Here is a 19,815-nt window from a genome sequence, read left to right as displayed (position 1 = left end):
AAAAAATCACTTCTACTGTCATGGTAAACAACCTGCTTCCCTATTTATAATGGTCTGGCCCTCTAGCAACTTCAGCATGAAATTATAGCTAATTTGCCTACAAACGTCAGGTGGTCATAATAATCTGGCCACTCAATGTATATTACCTTACTCTATTTACTTACATTTTTTTCTAATTGTCCTTAAAATATATTTGGAACAAATGAAGGTCTAATAAAATATACTATGTATATTCATTTGATAAACATATATGAATACAATGTACACATACACACAATTAAAACCCGTCCACCTTTTGCCCTTTTTCCTGAACTGTCTGTTGTACATGTTGTACCAGTATAACTACTAGTAGTGCCCCTTCACTCTTACCCCAGTTACAGGTATTCTACTTTTAGGTATTTATCTGAATATATATCACCTACATCTGTACATGAAAACACAGTGTAGCTTTTATCCTAACCGTCCCCAAGTGGAAACATCCCAAATGTCCCTTGGCAGATAAATTAATTTTAAAAACTGTGGTATATCCATATGATGCAATACTACCTAGCAACGAAAAAGAATAAACTACAATATATGCAGCAAATGAATCTTAAAACATGACTAAGAAAAGCTAATCATGAAAAAGAACATAATATACGATTCCATTTATATAAAATTCTAGAACAAGTAAAATGAATCATTGTGACAGAAAGCAAATTAGTGATTTCCTAAGGCTAGGGGGCAATCATAACAGACTGATCAAACAGAAGGACGGGAAACCAAATCCTTGTTCACTGCTAATGAACATGTAGAGTGAGACATACTCTCTTGAGAGCCAAGTCAAATTAAGTGTAGATAATCTATACTCTATGAGGAATCTGTTCCCTGGATATACACATTAATGAATTCCTCATATAGGTCAAAAAGAAAACTATTACTGTGGTAGTAAAGAATTGGAGCAATGCATGGTTATTTGTGATAGAGGGAAAACTGAAGATAACCTGAGTATCCACTGTAAGAAAATAATTCAAACATGGGGAAAGGCTATAATTAGCAAGACGATTACTAAATCACACAAGTTATCTAAAAATATAACAACGGCAGAATGGTGATTTAAAAAAAAAAGATGATAATAGGTACCTATAGGGTTATAATACTAGTAAAAGCTAAACAAGGTGATAAATGCAAAGTACTCAGCCCAGTGCCCAGCACTTAATATGTTCTAAGTAAATGGTTCCTGCACTAATTATCACTTATTCTTGTAAGAGTTTACTTCATTATTTGTATTACTGGATATTTGTATAATAAAAATACAGAGGTATTATAAGAATTCAATAGATGACATATGGACAATATAAAAGTACAGTGGAAAAAGCAAGGCCTTTGAAGTCACACAGATCTCGGTTCAAACACCAGCTCTACAACTTACCAGCTGCAAGACCTTGGACAACTTACTTAATCTCTCTGCATCCCAATGTGCATTTTTATAAAGTAAAATTCATAGTGTTAACACATGTGGTTGTTTTGAAAGTAAAAAGATAATGTAATGTAAATCTTATAATAAATATCTTGCGTTTCATCCCTCCTTTCTCCCACAGTATATTAATGAACAGTTTCAACAGACGATCATGCAGCCATTACCAATGAAATTTAAGGTGATCATATAACAACAAAAAAAGCCTAAATAATGTGAGGCGAAAAAACAAGCATGAAACATGACTAGAAAAAAATTAAAATGGGTCCCTTACATGAGTTTGGGTTGAGGAATTAATTATAGGTGATTATTTTCCTATTTTCTATTTTTCAAGCAGCCTGCAATATGGTTATATTACTTCCAGAAAAAAATTTTTTAAACCATAATGCTTTGCCACTGACTGCTTCATAGATAAAAGGATGATTCAATATATACAAATCAATAAATGTGATACACCACATTTTATTAACGTGTACCAAAACATAAAAATCATGTTCAATCTCAACAGATGCAAAAAAAAGCCTTCAAGAAGATTCAACACTCTTTCATGATGCACACTGACCACCAGGGTTTCAGTGGTTCTCAACCTTCCTAATGCTGCGACCCTTTAATACAGTTCCTCATTTTGTGGTGACCCCCAACCATAAAATTATTTTCGTTGCTACTTCATAACTGTAATTTTGCTACTGTTATGAATCGTAATGTAAATATCTGATATGCAGGATGTATTTTCATTGTTACAAATTGAACATAATTAAAGCATAGTGATTAATCACAAAAACAACATGTAATTATATATGTGTTTTCCGATGGTCTTAGGTGACCCCTGTGAAAGGGTCGTTCGACCCCCAAAGGGGTCTCGACCCACAGGTTGAGAACCGCTACTCTAAGCCATGTATGAAAAACCCACAGTGAACAACATACTTAAACTCAGAAAAAAGGCAACTTTCACCACCCCTATTAAACACAGTATTAGGCGTTCTAGCCAGAGTAACTAGGCAAGAAAATGATATAAAAGGCATCCAAATTGGAGAAGAAGTAGTAAAATTGTCTTTGCAAATGATATCATATGTAGAAAATTCTAAAGATTTCACAAAAAAAGCTATTGTAACTAATAAATGGATCCAACAAAGTAGTACAATACAAAGTCAATACACAAAAATCAGTTCTATTTTTATAGATGAACAATCAACAATCTAAAAGGAAAATTATTAAAATAATTTCATTTGCAATAGCATCAAAAAGTATAAAATACTTAGGAATTAATAAGATGAAAATGTATACAATCAAAACTATAGAACATTGCTAAAAGAAATTAAAGATATAAGTAAATGGAAACATCACATGTTCATGGATTAGAAAACTTAATATTGTTAAAATGTCAATTATTACCCAAAGCGATCTACATAAATGCAATCCCCGTTAAAATCCCAATGATATTTCTTATCAGACATAGAAAAACCCACCCACTCTAACATTCATATGTAAATCTAAAGGTATCCCAAAATAGTAAAAACAATCTTGAAAAAAGAAAAAGAAAACTTGGAGGATCCCACTTTCCAATTTCAAAACTTACTACAAAGCCACAGTAATCAAAACTAAGTGGTACTGGCATTACGACAAATATGTAGATGAATGGAATGGAACAGAGATCGCAGAAATAAACCCTCACATATACATACATTCAAATGATTTTTGACAAGGGTGCCAAGACCACTCAATGGGGAACAGTCTTTTCAACAAATGGTGCTGGGTGCCTGGCCAGTGTGGATCAATGGTTGCGTGTTGACCTATGAATCAAGAGGTCACAGTTCAATTCCCAGTCAGAGCACATGCATGGGTTTCGGGCTCCATCCCCAGTAGGAGGCAGCTGATCAATGATTCTCTCTCATCACTGATGTTTCTATCTTTCTCTCTCCCTTCCTCTCTGAAATCAATAAAAATAGATTTTAAAAAAAATAATGCAAACTTTGAATTTATTTTTAAAAAGTATGCTGGAAAAACTGAATATCTAAGAGCAATGGAATAGAGTTAGACCCTTACCTAACACAATATACAAAAATAATGCAAAACTGATCGAAGAACTAAATGGCAGACCTAAAAGAATAAAACTCTTAGAAGAGCCTAAAGCTTCACAACATTGGACTTGGCAATGATTTCTTGGATATGACACCAAAGGCACAGGCAAAAGAAAAATAGACAAATTGGACTTTGAAAACTGAAAATTTTGTATAGGAGACACTATCCACATAGTCAGTCATAAGGCAACCTTTAAATGGGAGAAAATAGTTGCAAATCATATATTTGATAAGGGATTATTGTCCAGAACATATAGAGAACTCCCAAAACCCAACAATGAACAACCCGATTGTGCAAAGGACTTGTGTAGACATTTCTCCAAAGAAGATACATAAAAGGCAAATATGCACATGAAAATATACTCAACATCACTAATTATTGAGGTAATGCAAATAAAAACTAAAGTGAGATACCACCTCCCACCCAATAGGATGGTTGCTATCAAAATGTTGAAAACAATGTTGATAAGGATAATGAGAAATTGGAACTTTTGTGCAATGGTGGTGAAAAGGTAAAATGGCACAGTGTGGAAAACAGTATGGTGGCCCCTCAACAAATTAAAAATAGAATTGCCATATGATCCTGCAATTCCACTTCTGGGTACTGACCCAAAAGGATTGAAAGCAGGGTCTCAAAAGAGATATTTGTACACCATGTTCATAGCAGCATTATTCACAATAGCTAAAAATGGGGAGTAACCCAAGTGTCTACTGACAGATAAATTGATAAGCAAAAATGTGGTATATATGCAAAGCAAAAAAAATTCTGGAATATGCCACAATGTGGATAAACCTTGAGGGCATTATGCTAAGTGAAATAAGCTAGTCACAAGAAGACTAATACAGTACAATTCCACTTCTATGCAGTGCTTAGTCACAATTATAAAGACAGAAAGTAGAATGGTGGTTGTGGTTGCCAAGGGTGGGAGAGTTATTGTTTAATAGGTAATGTGTTTCAGTTTTACAAGATTGAAAAAATTCTGGAGATGAATGGTGGTGATGGCTGACAATATAAATGTATTTAAAACCACTAAGGCTGTGCACTTAAACCAAGTTAAAATGGTAAATTTCACGCTGTGTATCTTAATAATAAAGAGCTAATATGCAAATGGTCATCATGCCCTCACGTCGTCACGCTGTTATGGCTCAGACACTCAATCCTGGGGAGAGAGGAATGGAGACCAGCCAGGCCCAAACGAGCTCAAGAGAGAGGAATGGGGACTAGCCAGGCACAAATGAGATCGCGAGAGAGTAATGGCGACCAGCCAGGCTGTGGCCTGGGAGAGGAACAAGTCGCCTGCCCTGCGGTCCTGGGTGCCTACGGCTGCGGCCCAGGCGAAGTCACCTGCCTACGGTCCCCTGTGGCTGTGGCTGGCCCGGGCGAAGACAGCCCGGGGCCTGGGTGCCTGCAGCCAGCCAGAGGGAGGGAAGCCTGGGTCCTGGGTACCTGCGACAGGCCGGAGGAGGGAATCCTGGGTCCAGGGTGTGGGGGGAAGCAGAGGCAGTTAGGGGAAATCAGGCCAGCAGGGGAGCAGTTAGGGGCGATCAGGCAGGCAGGCAGCGGTCCCAGATTGAGAGAGACAGTCGGACATCCCCAGAGGGATCCCAGATTGGAGAGGGTGCAGGCCGGGCTGAGGGGCCCCCTTCCAGCCCTCCCCCACACCATGTACAAATTTTGTGCACTGGGCCTATAGTTTTACTATAAAAAAATTAAAGTAATAATGATCTGCCAATAATGATCTGCTTTATAGATGGATAGATATACAACAAATGTTTTATTTTAAAATTGTGTTGAACACAAATTAATAAACTTCAAAACCTAAATAGCATCTCTGTGAATGCTTCATCAATGAATTTATTTTTAAAATTTAGAATATACTCTGAAGAACTAGGTTCTTCCTAATTCTAATACTTAACCTGGTACAAATAATTTACTCAAACAGCCTCAAATTCTTCACCTATAAAGTGGTGGTAATTTTAATGTCAGGGAGTTGCTGCTAGGGTGAAATGAGATAATTTGGAAATACCATGTAGAAAACAAGAGTCAAAGTGTGCAAGGATACAAACATAAATTCATTAAATATCAAAAGAAAACATTTAATGGTTAAGAGCTTGGACTAACACATCAGACAGATTTATATTCAAACTTTAGTTCTGCTGAAAACTTGTGTGGCCTTAGACAATTTATTTCACCTGTCCAAGCTTTCTCATCTTGATCAGGAAAATGAAGATAATGACAACAGACCTCATGGAGTTGCTGTGAAAATTAAATGAGTTAAGTCATGTAAAGCACAGTGCTTGTCACAAAATAATATCTCGTGTTCTCAAACAGCTCCTTCAGTTAATGCAACTGACTATTAAGAAATCTTTTCTCCATGCCTTGTCCCAGCTTCACACTAAGATCCAAAGATAGGAAAGATGTATGCCCTGCCCTTGAGAAGTTTATAACCAGCAAAGCAGAAATATTTTTTATAATTTGTAAGAGACTATAATAAATAATAAAATTGAATTTTATACATATTAATATGTGAGCAAAAAGCAACGGTATTGAGATTGATTATAGTGAGAAATGAATCAGTATATCAAAGAAGATAATATTTGAATTGAATCTTAAAAGATAGGGTATGTTTGTTATGTCTATTAATGAAGGAAAAATACAAAATAAATCATAGAGCACTTGGGTAATTGGGAATCATATGGAGCTATAAGTGGGCAGACACAGGGTATGAAAAGTAAAAAAATGTGAGGGTCTAAATAGTGAAGGGCTCTGCACAAATGCCCTGTTCAGGTATGTACACTTTATGCTCAATGGGGAAATCAAAAGGATTTTTAAGAAGAACGCAATCAAAACTAAAATCTAGAAAAATAGCTGATAAGATGTGAGGCTTCGGTTGATTTAAAGGTGTCAGGAACAACTTCCTAGGAGATTTGACTTGAAAGAGGAGCCTGACTGACAGATGGGTCCAGGAGGACAGGCATCCCAGGCACAGTGTGGAAACAGGAGAGCCCAGTGCATCCAGAGTGCAGCACCTTGAGTGGGAAGCAGCAGGAGAATGCAGAAGAGAAAGGCAAGGCATTAACACCTGGACAGGAATCTGGCCTTCATGGGCAATAGAACAAGGCTTTTATAGTGGAATAGTTGGTAAGATGGTGTTTTGAAGAATATCTCTGACACCAATGATGGGGGGAAAAACAGACTAGCAGACCAGGAAGCTGGAAGTCCAATTAGAAACCTGCAGCCACTGCAGAGGCAGGAAAACCCAGGCCAAGAGAGGGAAGAGCAGACAAACTCAAGAGACATTTAAGAGGACTATTCAATATAACTAGGGAGGAAAAAAGTCTGTTTTACTTCCACCATTTCAAACACATTCACACTATTCCCTTCGAGCTACAGGATAAAAATCAAAGCTGGTACATAGGCTCTCCTAGTCTGGTCCTCACCCTTTCATCCCCTTTTCCTTAAAACCCTAGTCCTTTGCTTTGACTCTCTGCCTCACCAAACACCATCCAACTTCCAAGGACCCACACTGACCCCACTCAAATCTATGCCTTGTCTGTATGTTTCCTTCGCAGATCTGCAGAGAAATGTCAAACATAAAAACAGCTACACAACAATCTAAACCAAGAGGAGTGTCATAAGAATATGGCATACTGAAGGGGGAAAAAACACACAAAAAACTCACTGTGGAATTGTGAATTATGGTCATTCAGAATCAGTTCTTCCGTAAGGCTCTTATTATGTAAAATAATAATGGTAACAATGGTAGTGTACCTGCCAATCGGCGACCATAAAAAGATATGTACAAAACCATGTAGACTGAAGTGAGAATGTACTCAGTAATGCTGTGAAGAATTCTTAGGATTACATATATAGCATATTAACTGGTACTTTTTTAAAACTAACTTATTTTCAAAGAAGTAATTTAGGCAATGGCCATTTTTCTCCTCTAGAGTAAATAAAATCTAATGAAGGAACAGAAACTGACAGAAAGACAAAGCAAAATTATAACTTTAGTAAACAGCTCCTAGAAACTGTGGGTTTCATAAGATTAAATCGTAATAAACAAATAAATAATGAGTACCTGGTTGCAACCTACACACAAAGAGGACTTACAGTTTGGGCTTATGTCTGTCTGTAGCGACAGGAAGAACTCCAGGAGAACTCAGAAATCTCAATGCCAAACATGTCACAAGAGGTCAGAGGTCACATTTTCTAACTGGGTTTTGACCCTAAAGTAAGCAATACATGTAATTAATAGATGCCCTAATCTGAAACATTAACTTGAACGGAGCTAGTCTACTGATCCAATATCAGTCTAATCATACTAGTCACAAATGTGATCACCTCTAGAAATAAAATCAAAGTTACTCAAGACGGGAAAAAAACAAAGGTTCAATTGCTTTTTGCAACAGCTGACAAAAAAATAAAATGACCTCTTCCAATGACAGAAACGAGCCAATAATGCTTGTAGAGATAATATAAAATCCATACTTACTTCAATGTCTGTCTTTAAATAACCTTATAACTAGTACAAATACTTATGAAACTCAAATACCATTATTATATTATCTAAATTAGATGTGAATAATTTGTTTGAATTAAAGAGAAAAAATAAATCATGTATGTAACTTATTTTTATTGTATATAAAATATAGGTAATGATTAGAAAAGTAACACGACAATGAGTTATAAATTATATTGGGAATCAGGGATCAAAAGTAAATTACATTTTTGTTTCTGATTTTGTTGTTATATGATGCTTTATCTCTTTGCTCCTTGATTTAAAAACTGTAAAAGAAAGGCTAATATTATGATTTTAAGCATAAAAATGTGCTATGAATATTTGCTTTATATAAATGCTAAGTAATCAAATATTTCAAAATTTTAATTTCATGATGCCTATCGAAACATCATAAAATTGATGAATTCCTATCTGCTAATAATTTAGCATTTACAGACTTTTAAACTAAAAGACAAGCTGTTTTTACAAGATATAATACCATAAAGGGTCTTTCTTATGATAAAATGACTCATTTGTTTCTATTTTGATAATAAAGCACCACAAAACATCCTTCAGTTTCTAAGAATGTAAAATGTTTTTACTGAGACCGAAATTTTTGCTTATTTAGCTCCAAAATGAACACACTTAATTTTATACTAATGTGGACATCTAAATAATTTTATACTATCAATAAATCAACTTACAAAAATGAGCCTTTAGGCCATTTTTGGCTGAGTGGCTCAGTTGGTTGGAGTGTCATCCCATACACCAAAAGGTTGTGGGTTTGATTCCCGTAAGGGCACATAACCAAGTTAAGAGTTTGATTCCTAGTGTCAGGGTGTGTACCAGAGGCAACTGATTGATGTTTCTCTCTCCCTTGCTCTCTCTAAATAAAAAAAGCGTATCTTTAGGTGAGGGTTAAAAAAAAAAAAAAAAGTTTTTAAATCAAAGGGACAACTTACCCATAACTAAAAGTCAAACTTAATCCCATAAATGTATTTTGATTTCAGACCAACTCTTTTGTAAAAATATATTCCATTCCCAAATAGAATTTGTTAAAGAAGTTTCTCTTAGTTATAATTTTAAATATTTGAAATATGCAAATCTCATCAGTATTCTCTAATTTACAATACTTTTCTACTATTTTTAACAAAACACTAGCAGTTTTTTAAAAAAAAGAACATTAAAAGAAAATGATAAAAAGGACTCAAGACTCTTTACTAAAGAGGTGCAGTGCCCTGGCCAGTGTTCCCAATGGTTAGAGCGTTCACCCAAGCACCAAAGGGTTGGGGGTTAGATTCCCAGTAAAGGGCCAGTACCTGGATTGCAGGCTCAATCCCAGGCCCCAGTTGGGGTGTATGTGGGAGGTAACCATTGATGTGTCTTTTTCACATCAATGTTTCTCTTTCTCTCCCTTCTCCCTCTCCCTCTTTCCCTTCCACTCTCTAAAAAAAGTCAAAGGAAAAAATATATTCAAGTGAGGATTAACAAACAACCAAAAGAGATATAGTGAAGCCCAACAGGAGACTACAGCTATAAGTCCTAAAGTTAGATATTATCTGATTAGGTGGAAGAAACATTTGAAACATAGAAAAATTCTACTATTTTGTTACAAAGATAAGGAAATTATTATCAGTCCCCAATTGTTCAAATAATTTTGAGGATCTGAGGCTTCCACTCATGGAATTTCTTTGTAAATGATTTTATTTATTTTTTGTTAATCCTCACCGAGGGTATTTTTTCCATTGAATTTTAGAGAAACTGGAAGGGGGGGGGGAGGGAGAGAGAGAGAAAAAGAGAGACAGAGAGAGAGAGAAAGAGAAACATTGATGTGAGAGAAAACACCCGACCAGCACAAGGGGATCAAGCCTGAAACCAAGGTATGGGCCCTTGACTAGAAAAGAACCCAAGACCCTTCAGTCCTCGGGCCAATGCTCTACCAGGGGTGGGCAAACTTTTTGACTCGAGGGCCACAATGGGTTCTTAAACTGGACCGGAGGGCCGGAACAAAAGCATGGATGGAGTGTTTGTGTGAACTAATATAAATTCAAAGTAAACATCATTACATAAAAGGGTATGGTCTTTTTTTTTTTTAGTTTTATTCATTTCAAACGGGCCGGATCCGGCCCGCGGGCCGTAGTTTGCCCACGGCTGCGTCTAACCACTAAGCAAACGGGCTAGGGCTCTTTGTAAATTTCAACATGAATCTTAATATTTTAACTGTCCTGTGAAGATAATACTGCTATAGATTCTGATGTGTTTCGTGTTATATACAAACACATGTCCCTTGGATTTGCTTCTGCCAGAAGAAACTTTTATGGTTTTTAGCTCTGCTTTTAGGACTTCAGAAAATATCCAGTGCCTTTACCAACTATCTTATCTTTTCTTTTAAGAAAAATCACAAGACTGATGTGAACTGAGAAGACAGTAAAGGTAGCATAGTTTTTAATCTCAAACCTGTAAACAGAGTGGTTGTTTTGCTAAAAACAAACAACAAGCAAAAACCCTACCCTTAGTCAACATAAACAACAGAATTAAGAGGTGAGAAATCCACAAGAATCCCAAAATTTGAGCAGGTGAGGGTAAATCTCCAAGGACTATAATCCCAATTAGTATTGACACCTATGTAGGAGAAAACAGAGGGGCATAACAAGAGTATTTAATGAAAAGAGTATAGGAGAATAAAAGAAGCAACAGATAGTCACTAGAAAGTACAGTGGGCCAATTTGAGAATAGCAGTTGAAACCAGATAGGGTTTTATACACTCCCATTTGCAGGTGAATCATGGTAATTCATGAATTCATGGTAGCGTCTAAGGGGCTGGAGCATAATGGGCCCTATGAACATTCAAACTTAATCAGTCAAAGCTGCCTTCAAAGGATGGAGCCCCATGTTGCAAAGAAATTGTGAGCAATATAAATATCAAACACTAATAGCTCAGGTAAAAAAGATCTTCAATGTAAGGATAATGGATACGAAAGAAAGGGTGTTTCCAGAAAAAAGCAATGGAAAAGAAAGTGAAGAAAAAGCAGGAAATCATGGGAAATAGGCCATATTTTGACTGACCATAAAAATTATATAAAAGAGAACTTTAAAGCCATAAATCTCAAAAAACTATTCTAACCACCTTTCTCTGATACAAGTTCAGAAAAACTGATTTCATATCAAAATGACCAGCATGAAGACTGATTGAAGGAGCAGAATAACATCCTTACAATGAAAGCAGGTCCAAGAGATGTGCCTACAAGACAGATGAAAGCTATAACTACTATTCTAATCACGGAAAAAGACACGAAGAAAATTATGCAAGATATAGAGGAAATATACATCAGAATTAGAAAAACTCAGAAATGAGTTAAACGTTAGAAGTAAATTTTTAAAATTACTTCAGCTGAATATATGAAAATATATGGGAAATTTCTATATTTTCTCAATTTTGTTGTAAACCTAAAAGTCTAAACTAGAAGATACACAAGAGTGAATATACAGTAGAAAAATGTCATAAATAGAAGTTGCAAAGAAAGAAAATGTTAAAAATCAAAACTATATTGCAGCTTTACTCATAATTGCCGGAACTTGGAAGAAACCATGATATCCTTCAAGGTGGGTGGATAAATAAGCTGAAGTCCATCTACACAATAGAATAATATTCAGCACTGAAAAAAAATGAGCAATCAAGCCATAAAAGAACATGGAGGAAACCCTAAATGCACATTACTAACTAAAAGAACACAATCTGAAAAGGCTACAACCTATATGACTCCAACTCTCTAACATTCTGGAAAGGAAAAACAATGGAAACAGTAAAAGACCAATGGCTGCTAGAGATTGGGAGGAGAGGATAAATAGATGGAACACAGAGGATTTTTAGGATAGTGATTACTCCCTGTGATACTACAATGGTGTATACATGACGTTATACATTTGTCCAAACCCACAGAATGTACACCACCAAGAGTAAACCCTAATGTAAACTATGGACTTTGGGTGATGATGTGTCAGTGTAGTTCATCCTTGGTAAAAAAATGTACTGGCTGATGAGGATGTTGGTAGTCGGGGAGGCTATGCATGTGTGGAGGTAAAGAATATATGGGAAATCTCTATATTTTCTCAATTTTGTTGTAAACCTAAAACTGCTCTTTAACAAATACAGTAGGTCCTCGGGTTATGTGGGAGATCCGATCCTACAGCGTGACATAACGCGATTTTCACCGTCAGTTGGAACCCACTACATAAGTACCTACGTCGCTCAAATGGAGTACATACACAGCAGTAATGAAGTGAAACAGTAAAAAAAATTTAAAAGAAAGATAACAATTCCTGACCTTTACTTGTGGTAAATAAATAAAAAACATAAAGCACATATGTATGCGTTGATATGACGGAACTTTTTTTTTTTAATAAATAAATGGGAGATGGTGACGTAACCACGAAAGGACCTACGTCGAGTCCAACATAACCCAAGGCAGGTCTGTAGTCTAAAAGATGAAAAAAAACTCAATAGAAAATTACAAATATAAAAGATGAAAAAAGATCCAAAACGGTATAAGAGAAGGCCCCAATTAAAAAATACTAAATAAGTGTGTGTATATAATAAAATTTTATGATACTAGTATATACATAATTTTTAAGTACAATTTTCAAGATTTCAAAGTATACATTAAAGGGACACTGTGTACCCAAGAAAAACAACCTAGAATGATCAACATTGAGGCATATAGTCAAATTATTAGACCTCAAAGAAAAAGAAAAAAATCTTTGTGTATCTAGGCAAAATGACAGTCACAACAAAAAGAAAATCAAGTTATCAGATATTTTTGACAGCAATGCTTTAGCAAGAATATATAACATACAGGTGCAGTGAAAGTAGGTTTACAGTTGTTCATATGGAAAACAAAATAAGTAAATCATAATGCAAGAATAAACTGTTTAGCATACTTATAATTGTAAACCTACTTTTGCTCCACCCTGTATAAGAAACTAAAAGGAAAAATATAAATTATGGATTCTATATTGACTCAAATTGATTCTTAGGTAAAAATTAATATGCAAGAACTAAAAAACTTGTTCCCATGAAGTCTTGATTAAGAGTCTACAACTAAATTGGATACATGCAAAAAAATAAAACTAGACCACCAATTAATATCATACACAAAAATAAATTAAAAATGAATAAAGGACTTAAATGTAAGATGGGAAACCATAAAAATCTTAGAAGAATCCATAGGCAGCAAAAAATCAGACATATGTCATAGCAATATCTTTACCAATACATATCCTAGGACAATGGAAACTAAGGAGAAAATAAACAAATGGGACTACATCAAAATAAAAAGCTTCTGCACAGCAAAAGAAACCATCAACAAAACAGCAAGAGAGCCCACTACATGGGAGAACATATTTACCAATGTTACAACCGATAAATGTTTAATCTCCAAAATTTATAGGAAACTCATACAACTTAACAAAAGGGAGGTAAATAATCTAATCAAAAATGGGCAAAGAACCTAAATAGACAGACACTCTTTGAAAGTGGACATACAGAAGGCCATGAGACATATAAAACATGCTCAAAGTCACTAATCATCAGAGAGATGCAAATCAAAACGACAATGAGGTACCATCTCACACTTGTCAGAATGGCTATCAACAACAAATCAACAAACGACAAGTGCTGGAGAGGATGCGGAGAAAAGGGAAACCTCGTGCACTGCTGGTGGGAATGCAGACTGGTGCAGCCACTGTGGAAAACGGTATGGCATTTCCTCAAAAAAATTAAAAATGGAACTGCCATTTGACCCAGTAATTCCACTTCTAGGAAGATATCCCAAGAAATCAGAAACACCAATCAGAAAGGATATACGCACCCCTATGTTCATAGCAGCACAATTTACAATAGCTAAGACCTGGAAATAGCCTAAGTGCCCACCAGCAGATGGGTGGATTAAAAAACTGTGGTACATCTACACAATTGAATACTATGCTGCTGTGAAAAAGAAAGAACTCTTACCATTTGCAACAGCCAGTCAGAGAAAGATAAGTATCACATGATCTCACTCATTTGTTGAATATAATGAACAACATAAACTGATGAACTAAAATAGATCCAGAGACACAGAAGCATTGAACAGACCATTGAGCCTCAGAGGGAAGGTAGTGGAAGGGGAAGGGAAAGGGGTGGGGGAACCGAGTAAGAGATCAAGCAAAGGACTTGCATACATGCATGCATATAAGCATAACCAAAGGACACAGACAATAGTGGGGATGGGACATGTGCTGGGGGGAGGGGGGTGGCCAGGGAGAGGTCAATGGGGGAAAAAAGGACACGTAGGTAATATTTTCAACAATAAAGAATTTAAATTTAAAAAATGTAGATATAGCCCTAGCCAGTTTGGCTCAGTGGATAGAGCATCGGCCTGCGGACTGAAGGGTCCCAGGTTCGATTCCGGCCAAGGGCACATGCCTGGGTTGTGGGCTCAATCCCCAGTAGGGGGCATGCAGGAGGCAGCCAATCAATGATTCTCTCTCATCATTGATGTTTCTATCTCTCTCTCCCTCTTCCTTCCTCTCTGAAATCAATAAAGAAATATATTAAAAAAAAAAAAGTAGATATAGAGAACAGATTGGTCTAAATCAATAAAGAAATATATTTTAAAAAAAAAAAAAGTAGATATAGAGAACAGATTGGTGGTTGCCAGAGGCAGGGTTTGGGGGCAGACAAAAGGTACAAACTTCTATCATAAGATAAATAATTTCTGTGGAGTAATGTACAGCACAGTGACTATCTATATAAAAGCCTAAGCTACTGGCCAATCGGCCAACCGGCCAGTAGCTATGACGCACACTGACCACCAGGGGGCAGACACTCAATGCAGGAGCCACCGAGCTGCGGTGACTTGGCAGCTGTGGTTCTCAAGTGACACATCTGAAACCAGAAAGGATGGAGCCCAATTCCAGGGTGCGTCGCCCGAGAACCACCCTCACACAATCTGGGACCCCTCGGAAGATGTCGGAGAGCTGGTTTCGGCCCGATCCCCTCAGGCCAGGCCAAAGGACCCCACCGATGCATGAATCTGTGCACTGGACCTCTAGTTATTAATAATACTGTACTGTATATTTGAAAGTTGCTGCGACAATAAATCTTAAAAGTTATCACAAAGAAAAAAATGTAACTATATGAAATGATGCATGTTAACTGAACTTATTGAGGTGATGATTTTGCAATATAAACATATCAAATCATTATGTTGTACAATTTAAACTAACACAGTGTAGATTATATCTCAATGAAATTGGGGGAAAATAATCTACTAGAGAATGAACTTTAAATACCAATATAGGACTAGTGATAAGCATAAAACAGATACTTACAGAAGACTAAATGGTGGCTATTAGGAAGAAAGTATAATATGTAATTGCTATATTCTCTGATAGTTTAGAATTCATATGGTTTCCACTTGTCTTCTGTGTCTATTATTGGTTATAGTGTTGTTATTGTTCTCAAATAGCTTGGTACATAATGTTAGATAAAACAACTGAGTGGTTATTACATGATATTCCAAAATGTTATCATTCATGATATCCTTGAGAATATGACCCTTACTGTGTAAGAAAGGACATAAAGATTTTAGATAAAAGAATTAAGTAAAACCCAAAAGACATAAATAACAGTATGAATTCATGAGATGGTTTTTTTCTTTTACAATTATACTTATTTCCAAAACTCTGTCCACTAGATTCCTAGACAGAATGACTTAGCATTAATGAGCACAATGAAGGTCAGAAAGTGCTCTTGAAATACTTTTTCTAACTGAAAGAAATCAAAGGCCCCTGGAGAAATATAGGGGAAAGGTGTATGTAAAATCCTCTTGTATCGGAAAGCAGAGTAACTTCAGGAACGTGAACAGGCTCCAAATGGTCAAAGATAGGAAATTTTGAGCATCAATAAAGATTACATCAGAAATGGATTGAAATATATCAAATGCATAAATTCCAAATAACACTTTAAAAAAACTAATTGGTTACCATTAGAGGATACAAGGTTGAAAACTGGTAAATAAAGGAAAAGAATCAGTTACTCTACTTTTCCAATATGAACCAAATAGTAAGTAATAGAAAGTTTATGTCCTAAGTAGAAGTATTCCAGTTAAAAAAAAAAAAAAAGGAAGTATAAAATTTAGACTATCATCGTTTTGCAATCCTTAATTAACAGGTTCTAGCTAGCCGCTTTGCATCAAAGCTACTAACCTCACATATGAGAAACAACAGGCATTATGGCCTCCTGAGAGGAAAACAGAGTTCCACCTATGAAGCAGACTCATCCCACCCCCAATTCTATAGATAAATATTAATTTCCATGAAATTCAGAGGAATGAAAAAAAGGTTAAAGTCCACCACAGGGATGCAATCAGCAAAAGTCAGACTATAGGAAACCACATAGCAAATGAACCAGTATCTTCAATAAGTAAATTGGAAAAGAAAACAATAACAACAAAAAAGATGAGTAAGAAACTTATATATCAAAAGTGACTTAAAAGTCATAACACTATACATAAGTAAACTACAGTGTTTCAGGTGTGCCAGGCTTCCAAATATTATGAAGAGCCATGACCCCAAAGCCTAAAACTTTTAATGCATCATTTTAAAGTTATGTAGCTTTTATTTTTATAATGGAGTCACTCACTAATCATAATACAGAATGAAACATAATGACTACATATGCATTCTATTACTCTACTACAGCCTTCAGTAATTTAAGGTATTTGTAAAGATTAAGATACCTGTATGTTCAGAATTGGCTGTAAATAAGCAGAGCAACTTGATTTAAAATTAGTCTAATGCTGGAAAAGTACGTAAATTTAGAATACAGAACAGGAATATTAGGCTTTAAAGCAAAGGACCTGACTTCTTGTCATGGTCCAATGTTTCTTCCTAACTTACCTTGGCAAGTATAATGATAATGAGCAAGCCAAGGCATTAGGCTAGGCCAGTGGTCGGCAAACCGCAGCTCATGAGCCACATGCAGCCCTTTGGCCCCTTGAGTGTGGCTCTTCCACAAAATACCGGCTCTTCCACAAAATACCGACTTCTGCGCATGGGCCACGAAGTTTTAATCGCACTGTACGTGCGTGCCCGCACGTGGTATTTTGTGGAAGAGCCACACTCAAGGGGCCAAAGAGCCACATGTGGCTTGCGAGCCGCAGTTTGCTGACCACGGGTTAGGCCATTAGCTAGATAGCTCCTTCCTGGGGCTGATGGTCTGGCGGGGAGGTAATTACACATGTGACTAATGTTCTAAAAAAAAAAAAAAGTACAGCATGCTATGAAGCGTGTCCCCCTAATAAAAAGGAAAATAGCATACTCTCAGATGAGATGAAGCAGAAAAAAGCACTGGGAACCACTCTTAAACACTTACCCTCTAGCTTACTTGTTTTTTTCACCTTTGGATAAGTCTAATAAAACAATGACTATTTGGTAGGTAAATTAATTTATTCATATTTATCTTAAGATCTATGGACCTTAAAACATGAAGAAAAATAAGCCTTGGCATCCCTAAGGCTGTACCGATGAAGAAAGGAGCAAAGAAAATGTTTATCAACAATCCATAATGCAAAATAAGAAGAGGTGTACAATTCTGTTAACAACCTCTGTATATTTTATTATAATTTAACATATGTACGTACATATGTATGTACACACAGATGTTATGATCCTCCAAAGACACCTGCATCCACTTCTGTAGGATTAATTCTCTGGCTCCCAGATCAGCAGGTTGGTACAGCCTAATAGCAATCTTGAAGGCCAAACTGTGTACATTTCACACTGGGAGATTCCCACAGATTCCTAGAGACTGTCCTTTTAAAGCTTTTAGAGAAAGATGCCATGGTTTAGAAAGAATAGCCTGAAAAATTAGTTCAGTCAGCCTTAAATGACTTTAATTTAAAAAATTAAATCCAAAGAATCGTGTTTCATTTCTACTTTCTATAAATAATTTTGATATACATAAACTACATTTTTTTTTAAATAAAAAATTCCCAATCATGGGAAAATACTTTCGGCTTTTAATTCTTTGAGATGTTTTAAAAAATGTTTTTATACCAATATTATTTCACTGTAAGTTGCATTTAGTTACCATGCCTCAAATTAGTTGCTTTATTTAAAAACATAAAGTAATTTAAATTTAATTATTATATGCTACTTATTTTATTTTTATTTTCCATATAGGTGTTACATACCTTTTTTCTTCCATTAGCCTATAGGAGCTAGGACTTGTACATAGGAAACTTTAAAATATTCAAAGAGTAAATACAGATTGAGAACAATATATAACATCCCTTTCACCTTCTCCTGTTGCTTCTCTCTTAGCTAACCTTTATAATCTTCTCCACCAGAATACAGGTAAGGGACAAAAATATATGGTACTCACTTTTGTTGCTTATTAATAAAGGCCAACATAAGTATTCAATTATGTGAGCTTTTATATAAATCATGTTTTCCATTTTTTACAGATAACATCTAAAAATGTGTGGGAGGAATAAGTACAAAGAAATTCTAACTTACCAAAAAAATATTTAAACATTAAAAAAAATTTAGCTTTGTTCCTTAAAAAATACCCAGGAAAATAAATATATAATAAAATCAAGTTCTATTTGAAGACTCCCTTATAATTAATATTTAACATGAAAATTGAATATTCATAAAGCAGTCTGATTTTTTCTATACTGAATCTTGGTCTATCAAGATAAATAATAGCATTGGAAACTAGAGGGAAAAATAACTTTCTCTTAACTAAGATTTATTTACTATATTTTAAAACTATAGAATAATATTGTTAAACATTAGAATAAAATTATTAAACATTCTTGGTTAGCGGGCTATGAACTAAAAGGATGTTTACTGTAGGTACCATGCTTATCCTATATTAAAATCAATAATAAACAGTAGTTTTTAGATAGTTTAAATAAAAGTGATTAATTAAAAGCCTTTTTAACAAAAAACATATAAAGACCTGTTTCAAGAGTTAAATTTTTGTTAACTGAAGTACTATTACAAATAGTACATAATAACATTTATTTATAAAACCTCTAAACACAAGTTGCTTGTGTATGTTTCTGCATTTGTTTTTCTAACAACTATATACTCCTGCAAGGCAAAAAGTGACTAGTACTTTGTAATATATGTTATCATAATAAATAAGTTATTTTTGGACCTTTTATCCCAAAGTCTTATATGATATTTTACAGAGATATTTTTTGTTTAAATTTACTTACTTTGTAATACGGTCAATGTTGGCAATTTGCTTCTGGTTCCGTATAATCTCAATGGCTGCCCAAAGATGCTGGATAGCTTTTGTATCCGCCTGTCGTCTTTTTGTTAAACGTGCCATGACCTGTTAACTGCTTTAGCTGTAGGAATATACAAAAATATAAGGACAAAAAGCATGGATTACAAAATGAATTATAATTAACACTATCAGCACCTCTTGAATACTGCTGAGTACACTACGTAGTATGTAACATGACCAATTTTTTATTTTCTACAATACACATCACCAATTACTTTCATAAGAATATCATTCAGTTCATTACTTCATAAAGAATGACATTTTAAGACCCAAAAGTTAAAAAACAGCATCCTAATGACAAATGGTCACCTTATTCCAATAGATCAAAAAATATATATTTAAATTTTATTTTAAAATAAAAATATTACAACATAAAATTTCATTTTTTAAAAAAAATATATTTTATTGATTTTTTACAGAGAGGAAGGGAGAGGG

At 35.2% G+C, this 19,815-nt stretch overlaps 1 protein-coding gene across 9 annotated transcripts in view; it reads right to left on the bottom strand.

Moving 5' to 3' along the window:
• Positions 1-19,455, bottom strand: part of ZMYND11 (zinc finger, MYND-type containing 11) — a 95,307-nt gene extending 75,852 nt beyond the window's left edge. For 5 of the 9 annotated variants that reach the window (XM_005878511.2, XM_014549637.1, XM_005878514.2 and 2 more), the window contains exon 1: positions 19,307-19,455. In XM_005878511.2, coding sequence (XP_005878573.1) covers positions 19,307-19,422 — 116 coding nt within the window. In that variant the 5' untranslated portion in view covers positions 19,423-19,455. Of the gene's footprint in view, positions 1-7,648; positions 7,765-8,740; positions 8,759-17,719; positions 17,901-19,306 lie in introns of those variants that run through there. The other 4 variants (XM_014549635.1, XM_014549634.1, XM_005878517.2 and 1 more) reach the window with 4 other exon arrangements.
• Positions 19,456-19,815: the final 360 nt, after the last annotated feature.

The sequence above is a fragment of the Myotis brandtii genome, unplaced genomic scaffold, assembly GCF_000412655.1.
Source record: "Myotis brandtii unplaced genomic scaffold, ASM41265v1 scaffold562, whole genome shotgun sequence".
NCBI classification, from domain to species: domain Eukaryota; kingdom Metazoa; phylum Chordata; class Mammalia; order Chiroptera; family Vespertilionidae; genus Myotis; species Myotis brandtii.
Note: the sequence above shows the minus strand (reverse complement) of the source record. Positions and strands in the feature narration are given on the sequence as shown.